Source organism: Odocoileus virginianus, chromosome 18 (genome assembly GCF_023699985.2).
Source record: "Odocoileus virginianus isolate 20LAN1187 ecotype Illinois chromosome 18, Ovbor_1.2, whole genome shotgun sequence".
NCBI lineage: Eukaryota > Metazoa > Chordata > Mammalia > Artiodactyla > Cervidae > Odocoileus > Odocoileus virginianus.
In genome coordinates, this window is record NC_069691.1 from 44532244 (window position 1) to 44556597 (window position 24354).

Consider the following 24354-nt stretch of genomic DNA (forward strand, 5'->3'; position numbering starts at 1 on the left):
ATTTCCTTCCCTCCCAGCCACCCCCCGCCACCACCCCCGCCCCTGCCTTTTGTCTTTTAAAATTCTTCTTATTCAGTTGTTGCACTTTCTGGACAAGTTCTCTAATTTTCTTAGCTTTTAATTCCCAGGTTCCATCTTCTCATTTTTTTGTGCCTACTTTTGGGGATATTTCCTTGAGTTTATCTTGCAAATGTCCTTTTTAACTTTAAAAAATTTTCTGCTAGCAAATTTTTTGTTTTTCTTGGAGTTTCTTACTCTGTGATACATTTTCATCATAGAACTTTCTTTTCTCATCTGTGCAATATCTTTACATGTCTCCCTAAAGATATTAAAATATATTCTAAAAAATGTTTTCTTCTCCCTATTACTGTCTCTATTGCCTCTGAGCTGCTTATATTCTGTTTGTTTTGTTCTTATTCTCTTATGTGAGAGATTGTTCTGTTCTTTAAAGTCTTCATTGTCTCTCATATTTAGGAGTGGAGGACTGAAAAAGCTATTTGAAAGAATGGATCAACTCAGGGTTTCACTGTAGGGTGATCTGGATGGACTATTTTACAAGTGAACCCCCAATATTTGTCTTTAAGATTTTTTTTTCATGTTGTTTGATCATCTTCAGCCTTCTCTTTTGAGAGTCTAAGACTGGCAGTCAATTTTCTGGGAGCTGAAGGGAAAAGAGGGCTGGCACCTGGGCACCAGCATCCTGCTGTGCACTTAATGTGTTCTCAGGATGCTGCTGCTGCTGCTAAGTCATAACCAGGCTTGATGTTTCTCAGTCTAGAAACTTCCCAGGGAGCAGCCTACAGTTCTCTACTGGGGAGAGGAGGAAGCAATCACTCCGGAGTGTGGAGTCGATGAGGCTCGCTGGGCTTTGAAATGCATGCTGTTGTTCAGTTGCTCAGTTGTGTCCGACTCTCTGTGACCCATGGACTGCAGCACGCCAGGCCTCCCTGTCCTTCACCATCTTCCAGAGTTTGCTCAGACTCACGTCCATTGAATCGGTGATGCCATCCAACCATCTCATTCTCTATTGTCCCCTTCTCCTCCTGCCCTCAATCTTTGCCATCATCAGGGTCTTTTCCAGTGACCCACAATGTGATGGTATTAGGAAGTGGGGCCTTTGAGAGGGGACTTGGCCGTAAGACTGAAGCCCATGTTCTTTTTATTAATTACTGAAGTATAGTTGATTTACACTGTTGTATTCATACTAATTTCTGCTACGCAGCAGTGTGACTCGGTTATATATATATATATATATATATATATATATATATATTCTTTTTCATATTCTTTTCCATTATGGTGTATCACAGGATATTGAATATAGTTCCCTGCACTATTCAATAGGACTTTGTAGTTTATCCATCCTACATATAATAGTTTGCATCTGCTAATCCCAGACTCCCAGTCCATCCCTCTCCCTCCCCATCGACAAGTCTATTCTCTGTATCTGTGAGTCTGTTCTGTTTTGTAGATAAATTCATTTGTATCATATTTTAGATTCCACATATAGGTGATATCATGTGGTATTATTTATCTTTCTCTTCCTGACTTTTATTGTTGTTATTCAGTTGCTAAGTTGTGTCTGACTCTCTGTGACCCCATGAACTGCAGCACGCCAGGCTTCCTTGTCCTTCACTATCTCCCCATGTTTTCTCAAACTCACGTTCATTGAGTCAATGATGTCATCCAGCCATCTCATTCTTGTCACCCCCTTCTCTTCTTGCCCTCAGTCTTTCCCAGTATCTTACTTTACTTAGTTTGATAATCTCTGTGTTCATCTGTGTTGCTGCAAATAGCATTATTTCATTCTTTTTAATGACTGAATAGTATTCCATTGTGTGTAGGCACCACGTCTTCTTTATCCATTCATCCTCTGATGGACATTTCAGTAGCTTCCATGTCTTGCCTATTGTGAATAGTACTGCTATGAACATAAGGGCGCATGCATCTTTTTGAATTATAGTTTTGTCCAGGTATATGCCCAGGAATGGGATTGCTGGATCATGTGGCAACTCTATTTTCAGTTTTTTTCAGGATGCTTCATTACTATTTTCCATAGTGGCTGCACCAATTTACATTCAAGGGTGGAGCCCTTGTGAATAGGATTAGTGTCCTCATAAAAGAGGCCTCAGAGAGCTCCCAGGGAGAAGGCCCTGGCTATGAACCAGGAAGTGGGTTCTCACCAGACACTGAATCTGCCAGGACCTTGATTTGGACTCCACAGTCTCTAGAGCTATGAGAAGTAAATTTCTGTTGTTTATAAGCCACCCAGCCTGTGGTATTATTATAGTGGTCCTAACGGGTGAGGACATCAAGCACAAGCTTCTGTCCCCACTGAAGTCCCATAACTCTTTGGATCTCTCTTTAGGTTTGGTTTTGTTTATGGAGGTCACCCCCACATCTTCACATGATTACAAGCTTGCTTGAGGAGGGATTGACTCTTAGGCACTGGAACCCTTCAGACTTAGTAGGCAGGCAGTGTTTGTTGATGCAGTCCAAGCATGTGTTGGAGAAGAATTTCCAGACACAAAGCATTTCAGAAGGGAGTGACTTGATCAAAAACAAAGAACAGAGATAATGTGGGCACTCCAACCTCCCGACAGACCAGGGAGATTCGACGGTTTTCATGGGTTAGTAGCCAATTTTTGTAGCCTCAAGATGAAGAAAAATCCTGCTGGAAGGTTGGCATTAGGTGATTGGTTGGGGTGCTCTCGGCTGACTACCAAGAGGGGGAATTTTTGCCTAATTTGGGCTCAAGAACCTGGCCAGAGAGGATCACAGGGGCTCTTATTGGCAGTGGCCACAAAGGGGCTAAGTCAGCGTTGGAGGTGACCTTTCTTCTGGGCTCTGCCTCTGTGCCCTTGGGGCAGGACTCAGCAGTACTGTGCACCAGTGGCGGAGAGCTGGTGATGAGCACAGGTTCGGAGCGCGGAGGCAGCCAGTCTCAGGTCTTGTCAAGGATGCACCAGTCCTCCCTGGGTTCTGGGAAGACTGGTCCATTGTCATGGACTGAACTGTGTCCCCTTCAAGTTCACATGTTGAAACTCCAGCCTCCCCCTACCACTATCTCAGAATGTGACCGTGTCTTTAAAGAGATAGTCTGGTTAAAATGAGGCTGATGGGTAGTCTCTAATCCAATCTGACCAGTGTCCATGTAAAAAGGGGAAACTCAACAATATTATGTTGGCCTCTGCCACACGTCAATATCGTAGAGCAGCTGTTCTCCAATAATTGCATTTTGTTCTATAAATATAAAAGAAAAAATCCTATGAACAACCACCTTAACACAGCCAGTGTAGAATATTAGCTTCTGAAGGTGAATGCTCAGATTATTCCAGATACAGGGAAAACAACTGAAGAGAGGAATGGGAATGGGGTCATTTCCCTTTTAATTTAAGGGAGTCCACATTCTTCATTTTAATGAAGAGGAATTCACGCAAAGTTTATTAAAAGTTAAAGTGATTGCACTATTCATGGCTTTTGTGGCTGCCATTTATATTTAATTTCTGAAGAAATCAATTAATTTTGTAAAATTAAAAAAAAAAGAGGAAACTAGAGGAAACTCAAACACACGGGAAGATCCTAGGAGAGCGCAGACAAAAGAAAAATGGTGTGAGGCTGCAGTGACAAGGCAGTCTTCTACGGAACATAGAGGGAGGTCTCCAAGCAACCCTGCCGACACCTTGAACTTCTAGCCTCCAGAATTGAAGAGAATAAATTGCTTTTGTTGCAGCCACAGGGTCTGTGGTATTTTGTTACAGCAGCCCCAGAGACTAAGACACCCATGAATATGTATAGTAAACCAGGTTCTGATTTACCAAGCAGACACTATTTTCATTTCTATGTAGAAATTGGAGCAACTTCTAGGCTCAAATTGGAAAAAACTTCTCTTTGTTATAAACCAGTGATAAAAGAAAACAGAAGAATATGGAGAAAATGTAAATATTTCTCCCCACTGGAAAAGAATGTGCAGTGTATCTGATTGTCTTGTGGCTGAGGTCTTTATTAGCATCTTTTACAGCAAGGAGTGTATATGTTCCCTTTTCCAGGCATAATGAGATTTCTGTAAAAGCTGGAGAAAAACCACGGGGTAGGGTCTGATTTGATCTGTTGCTTATTAGTCCACCACCATTATTTCTAAAACCCTACACCCCAAGAGAACAGCACTTTAAACACTTTTTAAAAGGTAGTTATAGATTGCATTCAATCTCTCTCTTTTTTTTTTTTTTTTTGGCTGGACAACACAGTATGTGGGATCTTAGTTCCTCAATCAGGGGTTGAACTTGTGCCCCTTGCATTGGAGTTTTACCCATTGGACTGCCAGGGAAGTCTCACAATCTCTTTTAATTCCAGTTTTACTGTGATTTATTGTAACTGACACATAGCTCTGTACACATTTAATGTGTATATATGTGCATAATGATCTGACTTATATCCATCATGAAATGATTATCCTCATGTTTAATGAACATCCATCATCTCATATCAACATAAAATTAAATAGAAAAAAAGGTTTTCCTTGTGATGAGAACTCTTAGGATTTACTGTAACTTTCATATATAACATACAGCAGTGTTATATAATGATATTTATCATGTTGTTGATTACCTCCCTAGTATTTACTTATCTTGTAACTGAAAGTTTATACCTTTTGACTACCTTCATCGATTCTCCCTCTCTACTTCCCACTTCTGGTAACCACAAATCTTATCTCTTTTTCTATGAATTTGTTTTTGAATATAATTGACCTGCAACATTATGTTCGTTCCTGTTGTACAAAATAGTGACTTCATATTTCTGTGCACTTCAAAGCGATCATCAAGATAAATCTAGTTGTAGAAGTTTGAAGATGAAATGTGTTTCCTGCCCTTTTCTGCCTTCTCCTTCTGGGACCCTTATAATACAAATGTTAGTATGATTGATATTGTCTCAGAAGTCTCTTAAACTGTCCTCAGTTCCTGTTTAAAAATTAATTTATTTTGGGGTGCACACGGGCTTTCTCTGGTTGTGGAGAGTGGGGGCTCCTCTTTGTGGCCATGCCCAGGCTCTAGAGCTCAGGGCCTCAGTAGCTGTGGCTCGTGAGTTTAGCTGCTCTGAGGGCATGTGGGATCTTCCTGTATCGGGGGTCAAACCCGTGTTCCCTGCACTGACAGATGGATTCTTAACCACTGGGCCACCAGGGAAGTTCACCATTTCTCTTAATTCTTTTTTCTTTCTTCTGTTCGGCCTCAGTGACTTCCACTACTCTGACTTACTGTGTGTTGATCTATTCTTCTCTATCACCTATTCCACTGTCGATTCCGTCTAGTGTACTTTTAATTTCAGTTGTTGGATTCTTCATCTCTGTTTAGTTCTTCTTTGTTTTCTAATTCTCTGTTAAAAACTTCTAACATGTGACTCCGTTCATCCATGCTTCTCCTAAGTTCTCTGGGCACCTTTACGATGCTCATTCAAATAGCATAAATAAATACCATTATCACAATAATGAAAATTGAACACTCTCAGTGAGATGTAAAGAAATACATGCAGAAATGTAATCCTTAATTGTCATCAATTACTGCTACCTAGTGTTAGCTCCATCCAATCTGAGCTTGAGTAGGGATGTTTTAATCACGCTGAACTGTTTCACTGGTAGTTCTAGAGTTTCAACAGTTCTACCATGTTTTTAAAAATTTCTACAGCAGGTTTTTGATTTCAGAGAGAGAAAGAGCCAATCAGCAGGCCTCAGCTTTCTTTCTACCTCTGTGTACGGTTTTTTCTCATTTCCTAACTCAGAGCAAAATCTGCCTTTTTCTCCATGTGATGCCAAAAGACGAAGCCCACAGCCACATGACTTGTCTCCTTTCCAGAAGCAAGAACCCACGTGTTTCTGCCAGGAGCAAAAAGCAGTGAAAAGCCTTGTATAAAGACTAGGCAGCAAGACTTTAAAATAGAGAACTGAAGTGATTTTTATTACAGAGGGTGTCTAGAACACAGCCTCACCCAGATTTCATGGCTCGTTATCAATTTTCTCTTCATCTCTAAATCAGATTAAACCGTGTGGCTGGAGAAGGGAAGATATACTGAGTTGTGATGTGGTATTTAGATAGAAGAAAATAAACCAGCACACATTCATATTTTTCTGGGTAATTCACTTGGAATGGAGAGAAATGCAAAAGAAACAAAGGAACTGAAGGTCAGCTGGTAACACAGACTGTGCATGGTAAGAAGCTTTCAGGAAAAAGAGAGGTCACTTCTCAGTTCTCTCCTTGACATGGAAATCCTGATGCTGTTGTATTTTAATAATAACAACTCTTTTAGGGATTTTCCTGGTGGTCCAGTGGTTAAGAATCTGCCTTCCAGTGCAGGGGTTGCAGGTTTGATCCCTGGCTGGGAAGCTAAGATCCCACATGCCTCATGGCCAGAAAAAAAAAAAAACATAAAACTAAAGCAATGTTGTAACAAATCCAATAAAGGCTTTAAATGGTCCACATAAAAAAAAAATCTTAAAAAAAGCACTTCATTTATCCCATATTGTCAGATAGTGAAGTGCTCCACAAATTAAACGTTGCATTATGTTATTTAGCACTGAAACATTTTTGCTTTTAAATTTTTTAAACAAAAAAAATTTTTGAAGTGTAGTTGATTTACAGTGTTGTGTTGGTTTCAGGTATATAGCAAAGTGATTCAGTTATATATACATACTTTTTCAATTCTCTTTCTTTTTTTTTTTTTTTTTATCACAGCGCTGTTTATAATAGCCAGGACATGGAAGCAACCTAGATGCACATCAGTAGACAAATGGATAAGAAAGCTGTGGTACATATACACAATGGAATATTACTCAGCCATTAAAAAGAATACATTTGAATCAGTTCTAATGAGATGGATGAAACTGGAGCCCATTATACAAAGTGAAATAAGCCAGAAAGATAAAGACCAATACAGTATACTAATGCATATATATAGAATTTCAAAAGATGGTAACAATAACCCTATATGCAAGATAGAAAAAGAGACACAGATGTATAGAACAGACTTTTAGACTCTGTGGGAGAAGGCGAGGGTGGGATGATCTGAGAGAATAGCATTGAAACATGTAATATTATGAAGTGTGAAACAGATCACCAGCCCAGGTTGGATGCATGAGACAAGTGCTCAGGGATGGTGCACTGGGATGACCCAGAGGGATGGAATGGGGAGGGAAGTGGGTGGGGGGTTTAGGATGGGGAACACATGTAAATCCATGGCTGATTCATGTCAATGTATGGCAAAAACCACTACAATACTGTAAAGTAATTAGCCTCCAACTAATAAAAATAAATGAAAAAAAAATCTAGTGATAAGCACATTTCCTAACCTATTTAAGCAGTTCAAAATAAAAATCAAACTACATCTAGAAAACAACATACAATATCAATAGATGGTGAGTCTGACATTTAAAACTTACTTTATAATTCACAGCCTTCTACTATGCATATGAAATTCCTTTGCATTCTTTTAAAAATGTAAAGCTTTTGTTGTTGTAAGTGAACTGAAGCTGGATGCTATACAAAATGAGAGTGTAAAGAAGGAAGTTTATAAGACAAAAAGTGTGGAAAAAAGTTGGATACTAAGCTCTTTTTTTCTCTGTTCTCCACTCATAACTAACATATCCCTCTCAGGGTAATTACTACATATATTAAAATGACTTTTAGGTGTAATTTCTCTCTAATGGTATCAGCTGTTGAGAGCAGAGACTGTGTTATTGATCTATGTATCCCCAGTGTTTATTTCATTACCTGATAGAAGTAGGTGCTCAATGTCTGACTAATTAAACAGAAACACAGAAGGAAAAAAGAATGAAAAAAAAATCATTATCGCTTGTATCTCTGAGAGTTAAGAAATCTGAACTAAAAAGCTTATTTTTAGGTATCTGTTCTATTGCTTCTTACCTAATAATTATTTAAATATAAACAGAAAGCAAATGGATGGGTATTTATTTTGGGTTCACCAGATTGGAAAAGAACTATTGATGATAACAGGTTTGCAGGCTGTCTGAATTCTTGACTTAACACCAGAATAGCAGTTGGAGACATGAGTACACGGCCATTCAGGTGAAGAATGAATGGCTGGCAACTTGTTTCTGATGCTTCCTCAGTGAAATATAATGAAATTGTATCTTGAATTATAAGAGATTTTATTCCCTTATGCTGACATTTTTAGTCTTTCAAATGTTATTTCTGACTGGACACATGCACTTTCCTTAAGAAATTCACAAGTCAACAAAAGAACCGAGTCAGATGAGCAATTGCATTCCCCAAAATGAGATAATAGCCTTAGAAAAATATATCATTTAAAACATATTGTGAAACAATGACACATTAATTAAAATTAAGGGAGCATTATCATGGTTCAATTCAGTTCACTCAGTCATGTCCGACTCTTAGAGACCCCATGAACCACAGCACACCAAGCCTCCCTGTGCATCACCAAATGCTAGAGTCTACCCAAACTCATGTCCATTGAGTCAGTGATGCCATCCAGCCATCTCATCTTCTGTTGTCCCCTTCTCCTCCTGCCCTCAATCTTTCTGAGCATCAGTGTCTTTTCAAATGAGTTAGCTCTTCGCATCAGGTGGCCAAAGTATTGGAGTTTCAACTTCAATATCAGTCCTTCCATTGAACACTCAGGAGTGATCTCCTTTAGGATGGACTGGTTGGATCTCTTTGCAGTCCAAGGGACTCTCAAGAGTCTTCTCCAACACCACAATTCAAAAGCATCAATCTTTGGTGCTCAGCTTTCTTTATAGTCCAACTCTCACATCCATACATGACTACTGGAAAAACCATAGCCTTGACCAGACAGACCTTTGTTGGCAAAGTTAATGTCTCTGCTTTTTAATATGCTGTCTAGGTTAGTCATAACTTTCCTTCCAAGGAGTAAGCGTCTTTTAATTTCATGGCTGCAATCACCATCTGCAGTGATTTTGGAGCCCAGAAAAATAAAATCAGCCACTGTTTCCATCGTTTCCCCATCTATCTGCCATGAAGTGATGGGACTGGATGCCATGATCTTAGTTTTCTGAATGCTGAGCTTTAAGCCAACATTTTTACTCTCCTCTTTCAGTTTCATCAAGAGGCTCTTTAGTTCTTCTTCACTTTCTGCTGTAAGGGTTGTGCCACCTGCATATCTGAGGTTATTAATATTTCTCCTGGCATCTTGATTCCAGCTTGTGCTTCCTCCAGCCCAGGGTTTCTCATTACGTACTTTGCATGTAAGTTAAATAAGCAGGGTGACAATATACAGCCTTGACGTACTCCTTTTCCTATTTGGAACCAGTCTGTAGTTCCATGTCCAGTTCCAACTGCTGCTTCCTGACCATGGTACTTCTGATATTAACTTCCTTCATTACTGACACTGCTTAGTCACTCAGTTGTATCCTACTCTTTGTGATCCCTTTGATTCTCCCAGGCTCTTCTGTCATGAGATTTTTCAGGCAAGAATACTCCTTCTCCAATTGACACTGCCATTTTCTAATATTTAAAGGGACTTCCCTGGTGGCCCAGTGGTAAAGAATCTTCCTGCAATGCAGGAAAGCCTAGTTTGATTTTGGAGTTGGGAAGATCCCCTGGAGAAGGAAATGGCTGGGAAATCCCATGGACAGAGAAGTCTGGCAGACTATAGTCCATCAGATCACAAGAGTTGGACTGGACTTAGCAACTAAACCACCACCACCACCAATATGTAAAAATATGATTCAGTTCGCTTCTTGGCTGAGGGACAAATTAACAGAGAGGACCCTACCTTTGGCTTCCTGCAGGTTTGTTTATTTTCCATACTCCCCAGCTGAATTGGCAAACTAGGTCCCATTATTTTTTGTTGCCTGGTTACCATCTCAGCACTATCTAGAGAGAACACTATCTCGATAATCACGTACTTCTAGGAAGCTGAGTAGTGTACTTCAATAAGGAAAAACACTTGCCAAGAAGAACTTTGTTCAATGTATAAAGTCCATTTTAACAAAGTAACTGCAAGATTTATTTAGCCCAAGTCAACTTAGGTTGAATCCCCAGGGGCAAATATCAGATATAAAGTGCTCATAGAGAGCTTCCCAGTCAAAAAAAGGACATGTAGGTGAAAAAAAGGAAGTTTTAGCATTAAAATAGTGGTAAAAGGGCAATGAATAGATATACATATAAGTTGATGTGGTGGCATGTCTAGAATCAATAACACTTTAGGGGTGTAGCAAGAAGTATACAGGATGTATAGAGTCAGATGTGAATTCCTGTATCAACTTCACTTCTGTTGGCGGTGGAAGTAGAGGTGAATCTCCATTTTGCTATGTAGTTATGGATGCTGAGAAGTTCCCTGGTCTGCCGTCTGCAAGCTGGAAAAATCAGGAAAACTGGTGGCATAGTTAAGTCGGAATCCATAGCCCTGAGAACTGGGGCGCTGATTTCACAATCTGGGTCCAAAAGCCCAAGAAGCAGGAGTGCTGATCTAGTAGGCCAGGAGGAAATGTCTCAGCTCAGAGAAAGCAAATGCCTCCTTCCTCGATCTTTTTGTTCTCCTCAGGCCCTCAATCAATTGGATCACGCCCATCCTCGTTGGTGGGGGCTTCCCAGGTGGCTCAGTGGTAAAAAATCCGCCTGCCAATGAAAGAGACGCTGGTTCGATCTCTGGGTGGGAAAGATCTCAATTCTCTTTCATTACGGGTTATTGTTTAGTCGCTAAGTCACGTCTGACTCTTTTGCCAGCCCATGAACTATAAGACCAGCAGGCTCCTCTGTCCATGGGATTTCCCAGGCAAGGATACTGGAGTGGGTTGCCATTTCCTCCTCCAGGGGGTCTTCCCGACCCAGGAATCGAAGCTGCGTCTCTTGCATGGCAGGTGGATTCTTTACCGTCTAAGCCAAGTGGGGAGCCCCGAGGTATTAAAGGTATTAAATATAGTTCCCTGTGCTGTAAAGTAGGTCCTTGTAGAAACCTTTAAATTTTTTACAATTTGGGTGCTGTGCATTCTTAAATGATCATTGCTCTGCTTTTGTAAGCAGAGTTTCTTGGCATAATTTAGCATTTTAGGTGAGTCAGAGTCACTATTTCTTATTATGATGATGTAACTGTGGCGGGATCCACATGGCACCTCCTAAGAAAGAGAGCTGGGGATGAAAAAGAAGCGCCATGAACTCAGCCCTGCCAAGTTGAGATGGGTACAGCAGAGCCCATTTCAGTTCAAGCAGTGGCTTTAGTGACATCAGCCCAGAATAGGGTGGATTAGAGGCACCTTAGCACAGTCTTGCCAAGAAACAGAGGCCAAGAGCAAGCTCTCCTCATATGAGACAAGATAGTATTGGTTTCTACAAGAATAATACTAATAGTCGCTTTTGGACTTCCCTGGTGGCCCAGTGATTAAGAATCCGCCTGCCAGTGCAGGGAACATGGGTTTGATCCCTGGTCCTGGAAGATCCCACGTGCCACCGGGCAACTATGCCTGTGCGCCACCACAATGAGAAGCCCACACAACTCAACAGAAAGGAGCCCCCACTCACTGCAACTAGAGAAAGCCTGTGTGCAGCAACAAAGACACAGTGTAGCCCCCAAATTAAATTACTTTTAAAAAGTACTAGTTGCTTCGGAGAAGTGTGCTTGCTCACAGCTGAGACCACAGTTCCTGCTGGTGGAGGTGCTAGAGTTAAGTCTTTAGGACCCATTCCTCCCTACTTTTGAACCAACACACTTGAGCGGAGGAGCGTCTCCATTACTCTCTGGCCAAACCTGAGCTCTGAAACTTTCACTGGAAGGTAGACAAAGGGTGGCATTCCCCAAAGAGGGTGTGTGGGGCCTGAAGGGAGCTGCTGGAGGAGGAATGTGAGGAGGAGAGACCACAGGAGGTCAGGAGACGGGGGGCTGCTGGCAGCCTCAGCCTGGCAGAGTCCTCTGTGCATGCTCAGCTGCGCAGTCTTGTCTGATACTTTGCGACCCCATGGACTGTGGCCTGCCAGGCTCCTCTGTCCATGGGATTTCCCAGGCAAGAATACTGGAGTGGGTTGCGAATTCCTTCTCCAGGGAATCTTCCCAACCTAGAGATTGAACCAGCGTCTCCTGCATTGCAGGCAGATTCTTTACCCTCTGAGCTCTTAGCGAAGCTTGGCAGGGTCCTCTGCTTGGTGGCAGAGGTCATGCCTCCTGTCCTCCCGCTGCTGAGATCTGAGATCCACCCAGCCCTGCAGGAGGCCAGCCAGTCTGCAGGGTCCAGGAACTTGACAAACGAAGCTATTGCCTCCTGATGCCACAGGCTGAAATGGAGCTGAGTGCCCCCTGCCTTCTTCCCCATTCTGCTCTACATTGTGGAAGCATCTTGGCAATGCCTCCTCGTCACCAGCAGCCACAGGCAGGCGGTATTCCAGGCCTAAGAGACTAAGAGGCTTATTCCAAATCCTCCTCAACCTCCCTGCCCACCCTGCCAAGACTAGCGAGGACCGCCCTGCAGGACAGAAAGTGAGGGACCTGCTTCAACACCCGGGTTAGACTTGTATCTGTGTTTAGTTTCTAGACTCCCCCCTCATCATTCGAGGTCAGCAGTGAGTTCTGACTCTGTTTATTAAAAAGAATGAGGCAATTAAGTGGTTGTTTTAGCCAAGGATATCCAATTCTAATCACAAAAAGACATCAGACAAGCCAACATTTTATAACACATCTGGCCTGAATTCCTTGAAAATGTCTGAGATTAAAGGAAGCAAGTGAAGTACTTGGTCCTGGGTTGGATGCTGGATGAAAAAGTATTGCTTTGCCCAGGCCATAACTGGGAAGTTGATGAAATCTGGAAGTAGACTGTGGATAAGGCAATAATATTATACTGAATTTGATCATTATACTGAATTTCCTGAATTTGATCATTATACTGGAGTTACGTAAAAGACATACTTGTTTTTATGGAATACACTAAAATATTATGGGGTGAAGGGGCATAGACATATACAACTCCTTTGGAATAGTTGAGAAAGGTATGCACAAGTGCACACACATACCCACTGAAGAATGATAAAGCAAGTGTAGTAAAATGTTGGCATGTTGATACAGGGTTGATGGGAGTTCTTTGTACTGTTGCAGCTTTTCAGAGTTTGAAATTCTTTCAAAGTAAAAAGAAAAATGTCAAAGAGAAAGTGATAGCCACTCCAAAAGAAAAGATTATGATAGGACAATTCAAGTGGGAGAAACTTCAATAAACACAAAAAAGGGTTTCAGTATCAGTAACAACCCATACAGTCCAAGATGGTAATATTAAAAATCTGATCCCATGAACCTACTGAACAAAACAATAATATCCATTTTTATTTTTTTAAATGGTATTAAAAAATGGTTACACAGGAAATCTCATTCCTGCTAGTAAGCAGACAGGTTTTTCTGCAACAGTTGAGACTTTAAAGTGCTCTTTTATTCAGACCCAATAATGGCATTCTTAAAAAAATTTATCCTGAAGATAAAAATCAGAGAGGAATTTTGGAATTGGGGCTCCTCAATTCTATAACTCATCAGTTACACAGTAGAAAATGCATATATTTTTTATTTGGGTTTGCTTAAATTTTGGATATCTAGACATAATTGGATACCTAGACATAATATGGATGTGAGAGTTGAACTATAAAGAAAGCTGAGCACCGAAGAATTGATGCTTTTGAACTTTGGTGTTGGAAAAGACTCTTGAGAGTCCTTTGGACTACAAGGAGATCAAAGCAGTCCATCCTAAAGGAAATCAGTCCTGAATATTCCATTGGAAGGACTGATGCTGAAGTTGTAATACTTTGGCTACGTGACGCAAAGAACTGACTCATTGGAAAAGACCCTGATGCTGGGAAAGACTGAGGGCAGGAAAAGAAGGGGATGACAGAGGATGAGATGGTTGGATGGCATCACCGACTCGATGGACATGAGTCTGAGCAAGCTCCGGAAGTTGGTGATGGACAGGGAAGCCTGCCATGCTGCAGTCCATGGGGTCACAAAGAGTCGGACATGACTAAGCAACTGAACTGAGACATAATTCAGAATGATTACTAGTTTTTCTTTCTTATAATCACTGTTCTAAGTATCATGGTTAAAATTTGCTTCATGAATAAGTTAGAATACTTTCCCTTCATTCTGATTTTTAGAATACTGTGTATACACAGGAGTTCTAATTTTTAAAATTGTATTTGAAATCACCTATAAGGTTGTCTATCTCTTTAAAAAATCAGAGATAGAGACAGAGATATCTGTATAAGAATATTCTCTACAATATTATTTACAGTGGAGAAAAACAGCACCATCTAAATGTCCAGCAATAGAATAATGGTAGGATAAATGGTAGTATGGGCTTCCCAGGTAAAGAATCTGCCTGCCAATGCAAGAGACACAGGATACATGAGTGTAATCCCTGAGTTGGCAAGATCCCCTGGAGAAGGAAATGGCAACCCACTCCAGCAATCTTGCCTGGAAAATCCCATGGACAGAGGAGCCTGGTGGGCTACAGTCCATGGGGTCACAAAGAGTTGGACATGACTTTGTGGCTATGCAACAACAAAATACATCTATACATCAGAATACTGTGCAGCATTCAAAGCTGTGTTTCCAAAAACTCTTCTTTTCCCTGCCCACCTCCCAGTCTTCTGAGCAACAGACCTTTTCCCCTTGTCTCCTCCAGAATCAAGGGCGACCCCGAACCCCAGTCGTGATGTTTCCGATGGTAGCATTCTGCTTGGTTCTAGCCAGTGTCCCATTTCCTGGGCAAATGGAGCGGCTGTGACTTAGAACTTGGGATGGAGCCCATGGGTCAGACCAAGGACCAAACTAAAGACTCTTTTTTTTTAAAATTATTATTATTGAAGTATAGTTGATTCACACTGTCATGATAGTTTCTGTTGTACAGCAAAGTGAATCAGATATATGTACAAACATATTGTATACATGTATAGGTATACATAAACATATATATGCACATACATATATGTGTATATATGTATATATGCTTTTTCATATTCTTTTCCATTAGGGTTTACTACAGGATATTGAATATCGTTCCCTGTGCCATACAGTAGGACCTTGTTGTTTATCTATTTTACATCAAGTATTTTGTATCTGCTAATCTCAAATTCCTAATTTATCCCTCTTTACCCCATTTCCTCTTTGGTAACCATAAGTTTATTTTTGATGAAGTTTGTTTTTGATGTCTGTGAGTTTCTTTCTGTTTTGTAAATAAGTGCATTTGTGTCATATATTTGATTCCACATATAATGTTTTCAGTCTTTAGGTATTTTCCTTAAGTGAGGCACAAGTTTCTCATCCCTAAAACTTTAGAACTTTGAGGGCTTCATTGACAATAGATTAAAAATGATGTGTTCTGTACTCAATTTATACCAAAAGTAACCATATATGGATTTTCTATTGTCTATAAAGTTCCCAAAGTTGGGAGATGTTCTTTATTAGGTTTTAACCAACAGAAGTACATTTGATTGTCTCTAGGCTTGTATTCCATCCCCTCGGGGCTAAGCCCCATGAATTAAATCTTATGTTTTTGGGGGGCCGGCTTTGCTGGGGGACATTCTCAGAAGGAAGTCTTGCATGCCCCTCCGCAGCACTGCATTCTCGGCAACCTCTCTCAGGCTTCTGTGCAGTTTCTCCATCTCCTTATATTCACTTTTGACATCTACAGAAGAGCATCAGGAGTTAGTGTCCTTTTCAGAAATGTCCCCAGGAAACAGATCCCCTGAGAATCCTTTTCTGACCTGGGTCAACTGTCCCAGAAGATGAGCTCAGGGATGGAGCTTAGAGATTAGATGGTCCAATCAATGTGTTTTATAAACAACTTGATCAAACCAGACATTGTTGCTCTTACCTTAAGGCTTATCTGATCATCGTGAGCACCTTCAAAATAAACACAAACCTACCCATAGAAGAAGCCTGGGAAATCACTGGGTCTTTACCAAGGCTTCACAAGTGCTCACTGGAAGGAGATAAAGCACACCCCACGCCAAACCTTCCCAGTCTTTTCCAGGCATCCCTCTCCTCTCCTCCCTCTTCTCTCTGCTGTCCCCATTCTAAATCCTAGTGAATTTGCTCTGTTTTGGCATCTTGGGTTTTTAGCCTATGGTCTGCAATTAGATGATATCCTTGTGATGGTTAATTCTATGTCTCCACCTGTCTGAGTTATGGTGCCCAGATGGTTGGTCAAACATTATTCTGGACGTTTCTGTGAGTATATTTTTGGATGAGATTTACATTTAAATCAGTGGACTCTGAGTAAAGCAGATGGCCCTGTGCAATGTAGGTGGGCCTCATCTAATCAGCTGAAGGTCTGACTAGAACAGAAGGTTGGTCTTTCCTGCACAAGAGGGAATTCTCCAGAAGACTGCTTTTAGACTTCATCTGCAACAGCGGCTCTTCCTGGTTCTCTGGAAGACGGCTCTTGGACTTGAACTGCAAGTCTTTCCTGAGTCTCCAGCCTGCTGGCTGGCCTCCCTTATCACGTTTTGGACTCATGAACCTTTCACAGTTGCATGAGCCAGTTCCTTAAAATGAATCTCCTTATGTATGTTTGTGTGTATGGGAGACATACACATCCTGTTGCCCTGTTTCTCTAGAGAACCCTGACACACACAGTCCCTGTGAAGGGACAGTTTAGACCGACCTTGGGGTTGGCTCTGGCATTGATCTGAAAGCCTCTCCCATCCCCTTTGCGCCTCTATGCCCCATAGCATGACTCAGACTCACCCACCCTGGGCTGGCCACTGATGGGAGCCAAGACTGTGACCAAGAAGTCAGAACCCTGAGACCATTTGTCTTGCTCCTGAGTACACAAAGGTTGTAGGTATTTACCTGCAAGCTCCTTGTAGAGCCCATCCCCTGGGGACGAAGCCAGGGTCAGCATGGTAGCGATGCTGCCCTTCACCTTCTCCGTGATTCCATTCTACAGGACAGAGGACAGTCATTCTGTTAGGATGGTGCAGTCTAAAGGGAAGGAATCTTATGAAAGGGACCCCACCCCATTCCCCAACCACAGAGTGTAGGGACCAGGGTTGCCGAAACCAAAGTCAAATCCAAGGGTGGACACCTTGAGGATGCCCTGGGTGACTAGAGTCATCAGGACAACATTTCTGAGGGGTCCCACCTGCCTTCATGGCTCCTTTCCTAGACTCAGGGTGATTGTACTCTGATGCTGAAGAACCAGATCAGGAGTAATGAGGATGCAGGGAGGCATAGTGGAGTCAGGGTCGGGGGAGGAGAACGAATACCACACAAGCAGAGAAAGAGGCAAAGCGCTGATCATCCTCCTCTTGTCCCACCGCGAGTTTAGTCACTGCCTAAATGTTTGTTGACCTCCTGCTTTTCATAACACACCATTAATATAGAGATAACTTTCCAACTGCCTGAGATATGTCTTCTTGCTACTCTCAGTCCTTTTATCAGCTAAAATCATTTCTCTCTTCCAACCATCTCTTGCCACCCTTTGAAAAACACTCGACTCTCCACTATGCTGACAGAGCCTAGTTCTGAACCTTCATCTCCTGACTCCAAGACATGATCTTTTCACCAACGCATTGGACCAAAGTTCTAGTCTCAGCTGCATCTGTGACCCTTGTGCTGGTAACTTTGGCCCTTAGCCTTAGCTTCATTGTCTGTGAGATCGGAGAATGGGAACCCTCTGTGGTCTTGCCCAGTTGCACCTTCTTGCATGTCTCCCATTTAAGATACATTTGCATGTGATCAACGAGCTAATCATTTTTCAGTGCAGTTGTTTTCTTGGGCACCTTAAGGGCCAGTTTTTATGTGCTCAGTGGGGATTGGCAGCTGTAGAATTTGGCAAATTTTCTGCAGGTATTTGTAGGCAGTGGTAATATGTGAGACGATGGAAACTAAACTGCTACTGGTAAATGAAATACCTCTTAGCCCGATCCAAGAGAAATAACATGGTTCATGTCGAGGAGAAAGGGATTTTCCAAAACTGCAGTGATGGGAGGAGAGGAGATTGTGCACAAGAGGTTGGAGATGTTTCAGGAAGCAGGTTGGTCCAGAGGTGGATGGAAATAGCAAGGAGCTGGGTCCTTGGGAGGTTGGGAGAGGTCAGCTAAGCCTGGACTGCGGCTGATGAATCTGGAAATGCTATTGGCCAGGGAGGAGCTAGCAGTAGCTTGGACTAAAGCAAAGAATTTATATTACTGACAAACTGAGAGACCCAGGACTGGGACTAGATGGTCCAAGTGTACTTAACAGAGCACTTAGTTTTGAGGAAACTGTCAGGAACTGTCTTCTGAGATAGACAGAATCTCACCAAAATCTATGCCAGGTACTGTAATGAACAGATCTATAATAGTTGGCTGGCATTTATCCATAGGTATTTTATGTAGACAAGACATTTTCCCTCATTAAAAAAAGATCTGGGGACTTCCCTGGTGGTCCAGTGGCTAAGACTCCATGCTCCCACTGCAGAGGGTCTGGGTTCGATACCTGGTCAGGGAACTAAATATTACATGCTGCAACAAAGACTGGGTGCAGTCAAATAAATACTTTTTTAAAAGTATGTCTTGAGATAATACTATTGCTGGAGCTAGGTTACCTGGTCCCAAATTCCCACTCTTGTAACTTGCTAGCTCTGTGACCTGCTGATACACCTCTGACTGCCTCAGTTTTCTCATCTGTAAAGTGGGAACAATCATAGCACCTTATCTCACAGACTTGCTGGGGATTCAATAAGCTCACATTTGTGAAGCGCTTAGGGTCCCCTCTAGATATCACAGTGATCTTAGTGATGACCCAGGAAAGAGAAAGGATGCAGGAGAGAGCTGGAGGTGCTGAGTCGCAGGCTGAGACAAGCCCGAGCCAGCATGTGATGGAGGCTGGCCTCTTCCCTGGCTTCATGGGCGTCAGTGAGCCCACTTTGCAGAAGGCATCTGGCTCTAACTGGGCTCAAACAACTACTGCTTCCTCCATCTCTGCCCGTCCTTCCCGTGCTCCCCAAGGAGCCCTCTGGGACCGGAATGCAAACCGCGTAAGTTGAATACCTTCAGCTGCTGAAACTGGTGCTGCATCCTTTCCTGAGCCCGTTCGAACATGCCCTCAGCCACCTGCCGGTCCACCCCTCTTCTGAGGGCATCTTTCATTCTTTCACATGCTTTTTTGCCCGTGATCTGTGCAGCCTCTGGCAAAAATGATAGCCACAGTAACACCTCAACAAGGACTTGCTTAGATATCCTTAGCATCAGAAAGAAAGATAAGCAAACCAACTATACACACATACACATAGGCATATACATGTAGACACACCTGCGGCTTCCCAGGTGGCACAGTGGTTAAAAAATCTGCCTGCAATGCAGGAGAGTCAAGAGACATGGGTTCAGTCCCTGGGAGAGGAAGATCCCCAGGAGCAGGAAACAGCAACCCACTCCAGTCTTCTTGCCTGAGAAACTCCATGGACAGAGGAGCCTGGCGGGCTATAGTCCATAGGGTCACAAAGACTCAGACACAACTGAGCACATATACATACACCTATATAACCATATGTATTTGTGTGTGTGTATATGTACATACATACATATATATAGTTATACATGTAGCACCATTTTATGCACCATGGAAATAGAATAGCATAATACAGAACAATCAATATTTGATCATTTTCATGTAGAAAACCTACTGAGTGAGTTAAGGAGTAAAATTCCAAACTCCACCACCCACCCCAGAAGAAAATCAATGGGACCAACAAACCAAGAAAAAGCTGGCAAGTGAGTTTACAGGTACTTAAAGAAAATAAGAACGAGAATTCAATAAATGGCTTTTATAGTTTAATTAGCTGTGATGCAGTGCAGAGAGGAGAAGCATGATGTCTAGATGAAGGGTGGATGGAAAGAACTGGAAACAGATAGAAGCGGTTCATGACTGACCTCTCCCCACCCCTTTGCAATTGTTGAGTTTTAACTTGTAGACCAAGAGTGTTATGGGGGCTTAGGACATAGAAGGACGGATGCTTTAAGGGGGGAACAGCAGACAAGGATGCTGAAGGAGCTGACAGACCCCGGAGGAGGCGGAAACATTGTCCTCGGGGCCCCCACCTTCATAACAGGGCTTCAGGTCGTTCTGAACAGAGGTGGTGAGGGATTCATAAATCTTCCTCTTCTTTCTGAGGATGTGTTCCTCCAGGCCTCCCAGGATGGCACTTATCTGAGAATCCACATCAACAAAAGGCCATTTGTGACAGTCCCTTGACAGAAGCAAGGCAGGGGTTCCCACAGGCTGTACCATTTCCTCTGCCCTGGGTTACTGTTGGCTGGTCCCATCTGCTCCACTTCTGGGCTGTGAGCTCCTCCCTCACAGGCAGGAAACTTGTCTTTTTTTTTTTTTTTTTGGCCATGCTTTATAGCATATGAGATCTTAGTTCCCCAACCAGGGATGGAACCCAGGCCACCTGCATTGGGAGCACGGAGTCTTAACCACTGGACCACCCGGGAAGTTCCAAAACTTTGTCTTAATCATCTTTACATCCCAAAATTCCTCCCATAGTGCCTGGTGCCTCAGACAACTCAATAAGTATTTGCAGAGTTGAACTCAGGTGCATGCATGGTTATGGGATGGGGCATCTTTGGGAAGTTTAAGGGGGCACAGGTGATTCTCATGTTAATTTGGGCTGGGCCTATGCATAGTCATGTCTTCCAAAATTCTTACACTGAAATCTTAAACCCCAATGTGATGGCTTAGATGGTAAGGAATCTGCCTGCCATGGAAGAGACCTGGATTCAATCCCTGGGTCAGAAAGATCCCCTGGAGAAGGAAATGGCAACCCACTCCAGTATTCTTGCCTGGGGAATCCCATGGACAGGGGAGCCTGGCAGGCTAGAGTCCGTGGGTTGCAAAGAGTCATACACAAGTGAGCAACGAAGCACAAATGCAGTGTGATGGCCTTAGGAGGTAGGGCCTTCGGGAGGTGATTAGGACTCAAGGTGGAGCCCTCTCAGTTGGGATGATGCCCTTTACAGAAGAGACCCTAGAGGGCTTCTGTGCCCTTCTGCCATGTAAGCACACAGCAAAAACACAGCCACCCGTAAACCAGGAAGTGGGCCCAAACCTGCCTGCACCTTGATCCTGTACTTCCGGCCTCCAGAATACCGAGAAATGTCTGTTGTTTGTAAGCTTCCCAGTCCATGGTATTTTGTTATAGCAGCCCAAACAGACTAAGACAGCCCAGACTAAGAAAATGAGTCCCAGATAAGAGTCTTGAGGACTCAAAACTAAAAAGTAATCTGCAAAAAAATGACACTTCTTTAAACTTCACTGCCGTGGATGGTATTTCATGATATTGGCAAAAATGAAGTCAGTGAGACTGTTATAAGTGGATATATGGATATATGGATGTTTATATAGCTAAGGACTCTTTGAAGATACTTCCTGGGAACTGAGTTTGTTTGACAATCTCAGCACTTATTATTGGCTGCTTCTCAGGGGAACAAAGCTTGCTACCTCCAGGATCACGTCTCTCTCCTCCATCCTGTTATGTTCTGTATCTCATAGCATCTCTTATTAGGTCTACCCAGAGCCTAGACACTCCAAGGGAACAAGTAGGGAAAGACAGGCAACCTCCAAAATCCTGCTGGGAAGAAAACCACTACCCAACCTCATTGCCCTCTTTACTCTATAAGGATCTTACCTCCTGGATCAGGAAACTCTTTTTATAGCTGTCATATTTCAAGCCATTTCTTATCCCAATTTCAGTCATCTTCTCCTGCAGAGAGAGCTTAAAAGCATCTATGTGGGGGATCAGAGCTGAGCCATCAGCGGGCTTCCCAGACCTGCTGAGGAAAGCAAAGTAAAATGTTAAGAGACAGCAGCAGTTATTGTGGGATTAAAACAAAGAATAAACTAGCTTACCCATTTTTAAGAGAAGGGGGATGAGATCTAATAGTTATAAAATTTCTATAATGTTCTAAGCACTGTGCTGTGCTAGGCCCTTGATATAAAAACCTATGAAGTCAGTGCAATGACACCCATTTCACGGATGAGGAAATTGAAGTTTGGAAATGGTTGCTAAAATGTGTTCAAAGTCACATGGCTAGTGAGTAGTAGGGTCAGGCCTTAGACACTGATCTATTTGACCTCAAAACTCATAGTTTTCAGCTACTCAAATGTTCCCACTTGAAAGGGTGGGATGAAATACACCTTAAAAGATGGGCAAGGTTTGTTGTTGTTGTTGTTTAGTCACAGAGTCAAGTCTGACTCTTAGTCACCCCATGGACTGAAACCTGCCAGGCTCCTCTGTCCATGGAATTCTCCAGGCAAGAATACTGGAGTGGGTTGCCATTTCCTCCTCCAGGGGGTCTTCCCGACCCAAGGATTGAGCCCAGTGTCTCCTGCATTGCAGAGATTCTGCAGATTCTTTACTGCTGAGCCACCAGGGAAGCCTGTGTAATGTTTAGGGATGTGAAAAGAAGGAGGCAGCATCTCCCCAGGGACGACATAGTGAACTAAGCTTCAGGACATCCCAGGGGTATGAGGTGAGCGGGTGAGCAGAGGAGAGGGCAGAGGCTTGAAGTCCTAGATCTCTACCTGTGCGTCAAGTGACCCTGGGAAAGCTGTGTGATTCCTCCCAATGGCAGCGTGTTCACTTGCAAAAAGACCAGAGCCACTTCAGAGGGTTCTTGGGAGGCTATGATAACATGATGCATGCAAAGTGCTTAGCGCAGTTCCTGGCACGCCTCAGTAACTCTCTGCTGCTCTCAGATTGGCAAAAGCCAGATGGGGCAGGGAGGGATGGGAAAGGCCAGTTGGAGGCAGGTGGAATGTCTTAAAGTCTATTCCAAGGAATTTGGAGTTTACCCTACAGACATGTAAACAGAGTGAGCGGGCATAGGTGGAATGGCATGATGAAAAACAAATTTAAAGGAAGGTGTGGGGGGGGGTGCAGGGAGCATTGAGCAAAAGTAGAGTGGTTCAGGCTGGAGCAGGTGGCTGGCTAGGTGAAATGCCAGGGGTGAAGGATGGAGACTGAAGACAGGTGAGGAATAGAAGACTCTGTTTCTGTGGATGGAGGTCAAGGAAGGAGGTCTGAAACCATTGGAGGTCAAGGAAGAAGGGAAGGAGCAGGCGCTGTGAAGGCTCAAGCCCCAAACCCCACGCCATGTGTCAAAGAACAAGCAGAGTCATCCTGAGCCATTTTTCCTTTTCATGCTCAGGGAAATTTACGAAGGCTGTGTGTTTCCTTAAGTCCACACTCTCCAACCAAAATACCCTATCCTGGGCCCAGGTCCATAAGAAAATGGATCCCCTGCTGCCTGTAGGAGATATTTGAAAAATAACAGGAATTATAACATTAGTCTCAAAGTAGCGTCTCCAGCTGCACTCTGGGTCACCACAGGAAAATCTTAAGTAAACCCAACCAGGAAGGCTTTTGTGTTTTGCCAAAGACTGAGTTTTCCTCCTCAAGTTGCAAGCTACTCTGGACCCTTCCAGATCCCAAGAACAAATTCTTGAAGATGAGACTCTGGGCCAGGCGTTCTTAGGATGTTTGTTCACAGAGGAGCCAAATGGATTCCTTTACCTAAAAATGCACCCAAAAATGGGATCAATCTGTTCATAGATGGGCTGTGTGAGGGCTTCATTCAGATCAATTCTTGCAAGAGTCCTGGAGGCATAGATGCCGTTTTTCAGGCAAACCGCTTTCAGAGTCTGGTGAAAGCCTTGGTTTCCTCTGCTCCTCTGGATAAACAGTAAGGTAACAGAGTTAGTAGGTACCTAGAATTCATGGATCAGACCTACACTGCCTCGTGTGTGTGTGTATGTGCATGTGAGTGCTCAGTCAGAGATGTCCGACTCTTTGTGACGCCGTGGACTGTAGCCCACCAGGCTCCTCTGTCCAGGGGATTCTCCAGGCAAGAATGCTGGACTGGGTTGCCGTTTTGTCCTCCAAGGGATCTTTACAACAGAGGGATAAACGCACATTCCTGCATCTCCTGCACTGCAGTTGGATTCTTTACTACTGAGACTGAGGCACCTGGGAAACTCATTCAGTTAGTGTAATTTTTAGTAAAATGAAATTATCGATAATACTTGTGTACTAGTTTAGTATCTATGTTTTCGTCTAGATCCCAAACACTATTAGCAAGAATCACCAGGAAGAGTAGAGACATGATCTTCCAATTAAGCTATTCGTTATTAAGCTGCACAAGAGGAGAGCAGTCACACCTCTGGTCAGCAGGAGCCTCCACCATGAGCTCCCAAAGCATCCGATACTGTCTGCTCACATACAGCAGCTTCGCATTTGTCTCTTTACTCATCAGGCTGCTGCAGTGGATCCTCAGCTGGTTGAGATCAAGCCCAGTGTCTCATCCATCATGACATCCTCACTGTCTGGTCCTGGCATATGTCATGCTTGATAAA

The 24354-nt window shown here is 43.0% G+C and overlaps 1 protein-coding gene across 9 annotated transcripts in view; it reads right to left on the reverse strand.

Annotated features, from left to right (window-relative positions):
• Nucleotides 1-15367: 15367 nt before the first annotated feature.
• The window catches only part of NUGGC (nuclear GTPase, germinal center associated), a 53659-nt gene continuing 44672 nt past the window's right edge, over nucleotides 15368-24354 (reverse strand). For 7 of the 9 annotated variants that reach the window (XM_070480621.1, XM_070480622.1, XM_070480623.1 and 4 more), the window contains 6 exons: nucleotides 23516-23673; nucleotides 21629-21773; nucleotides 20040-20148; nucleotides 18993-19129; nucleotides 16810-16900; nucleotides 15368-15640 (listed from right to left, as the gene is read on the reverse strand). In XM_070480621.1, the coding sequence (XP_070336722.1) occupies nucleotides 15501-15640; nucleotides 16810-16900; nucleotides 18993-19129; nucleotides 20040-20148; nucleotides 21629-21773; nucleotides 23516-23673 (780 nt within the window). In that variant the 3' untranslated portion in view covers nucleotides 15368-15500. Of the gene's footprint in view, nucleotides 15641-16809; nucleotides 16901-18992; nucleotides 19130-20039; nucleotides 20149-21628; nucleotides 21774-23515; nucleotides 23674-24354 lie in introns of those variants that run through there. The other 2 variants (XM_020877893.2, XM_020877895.2) reach the window with 2 other exon arrangements.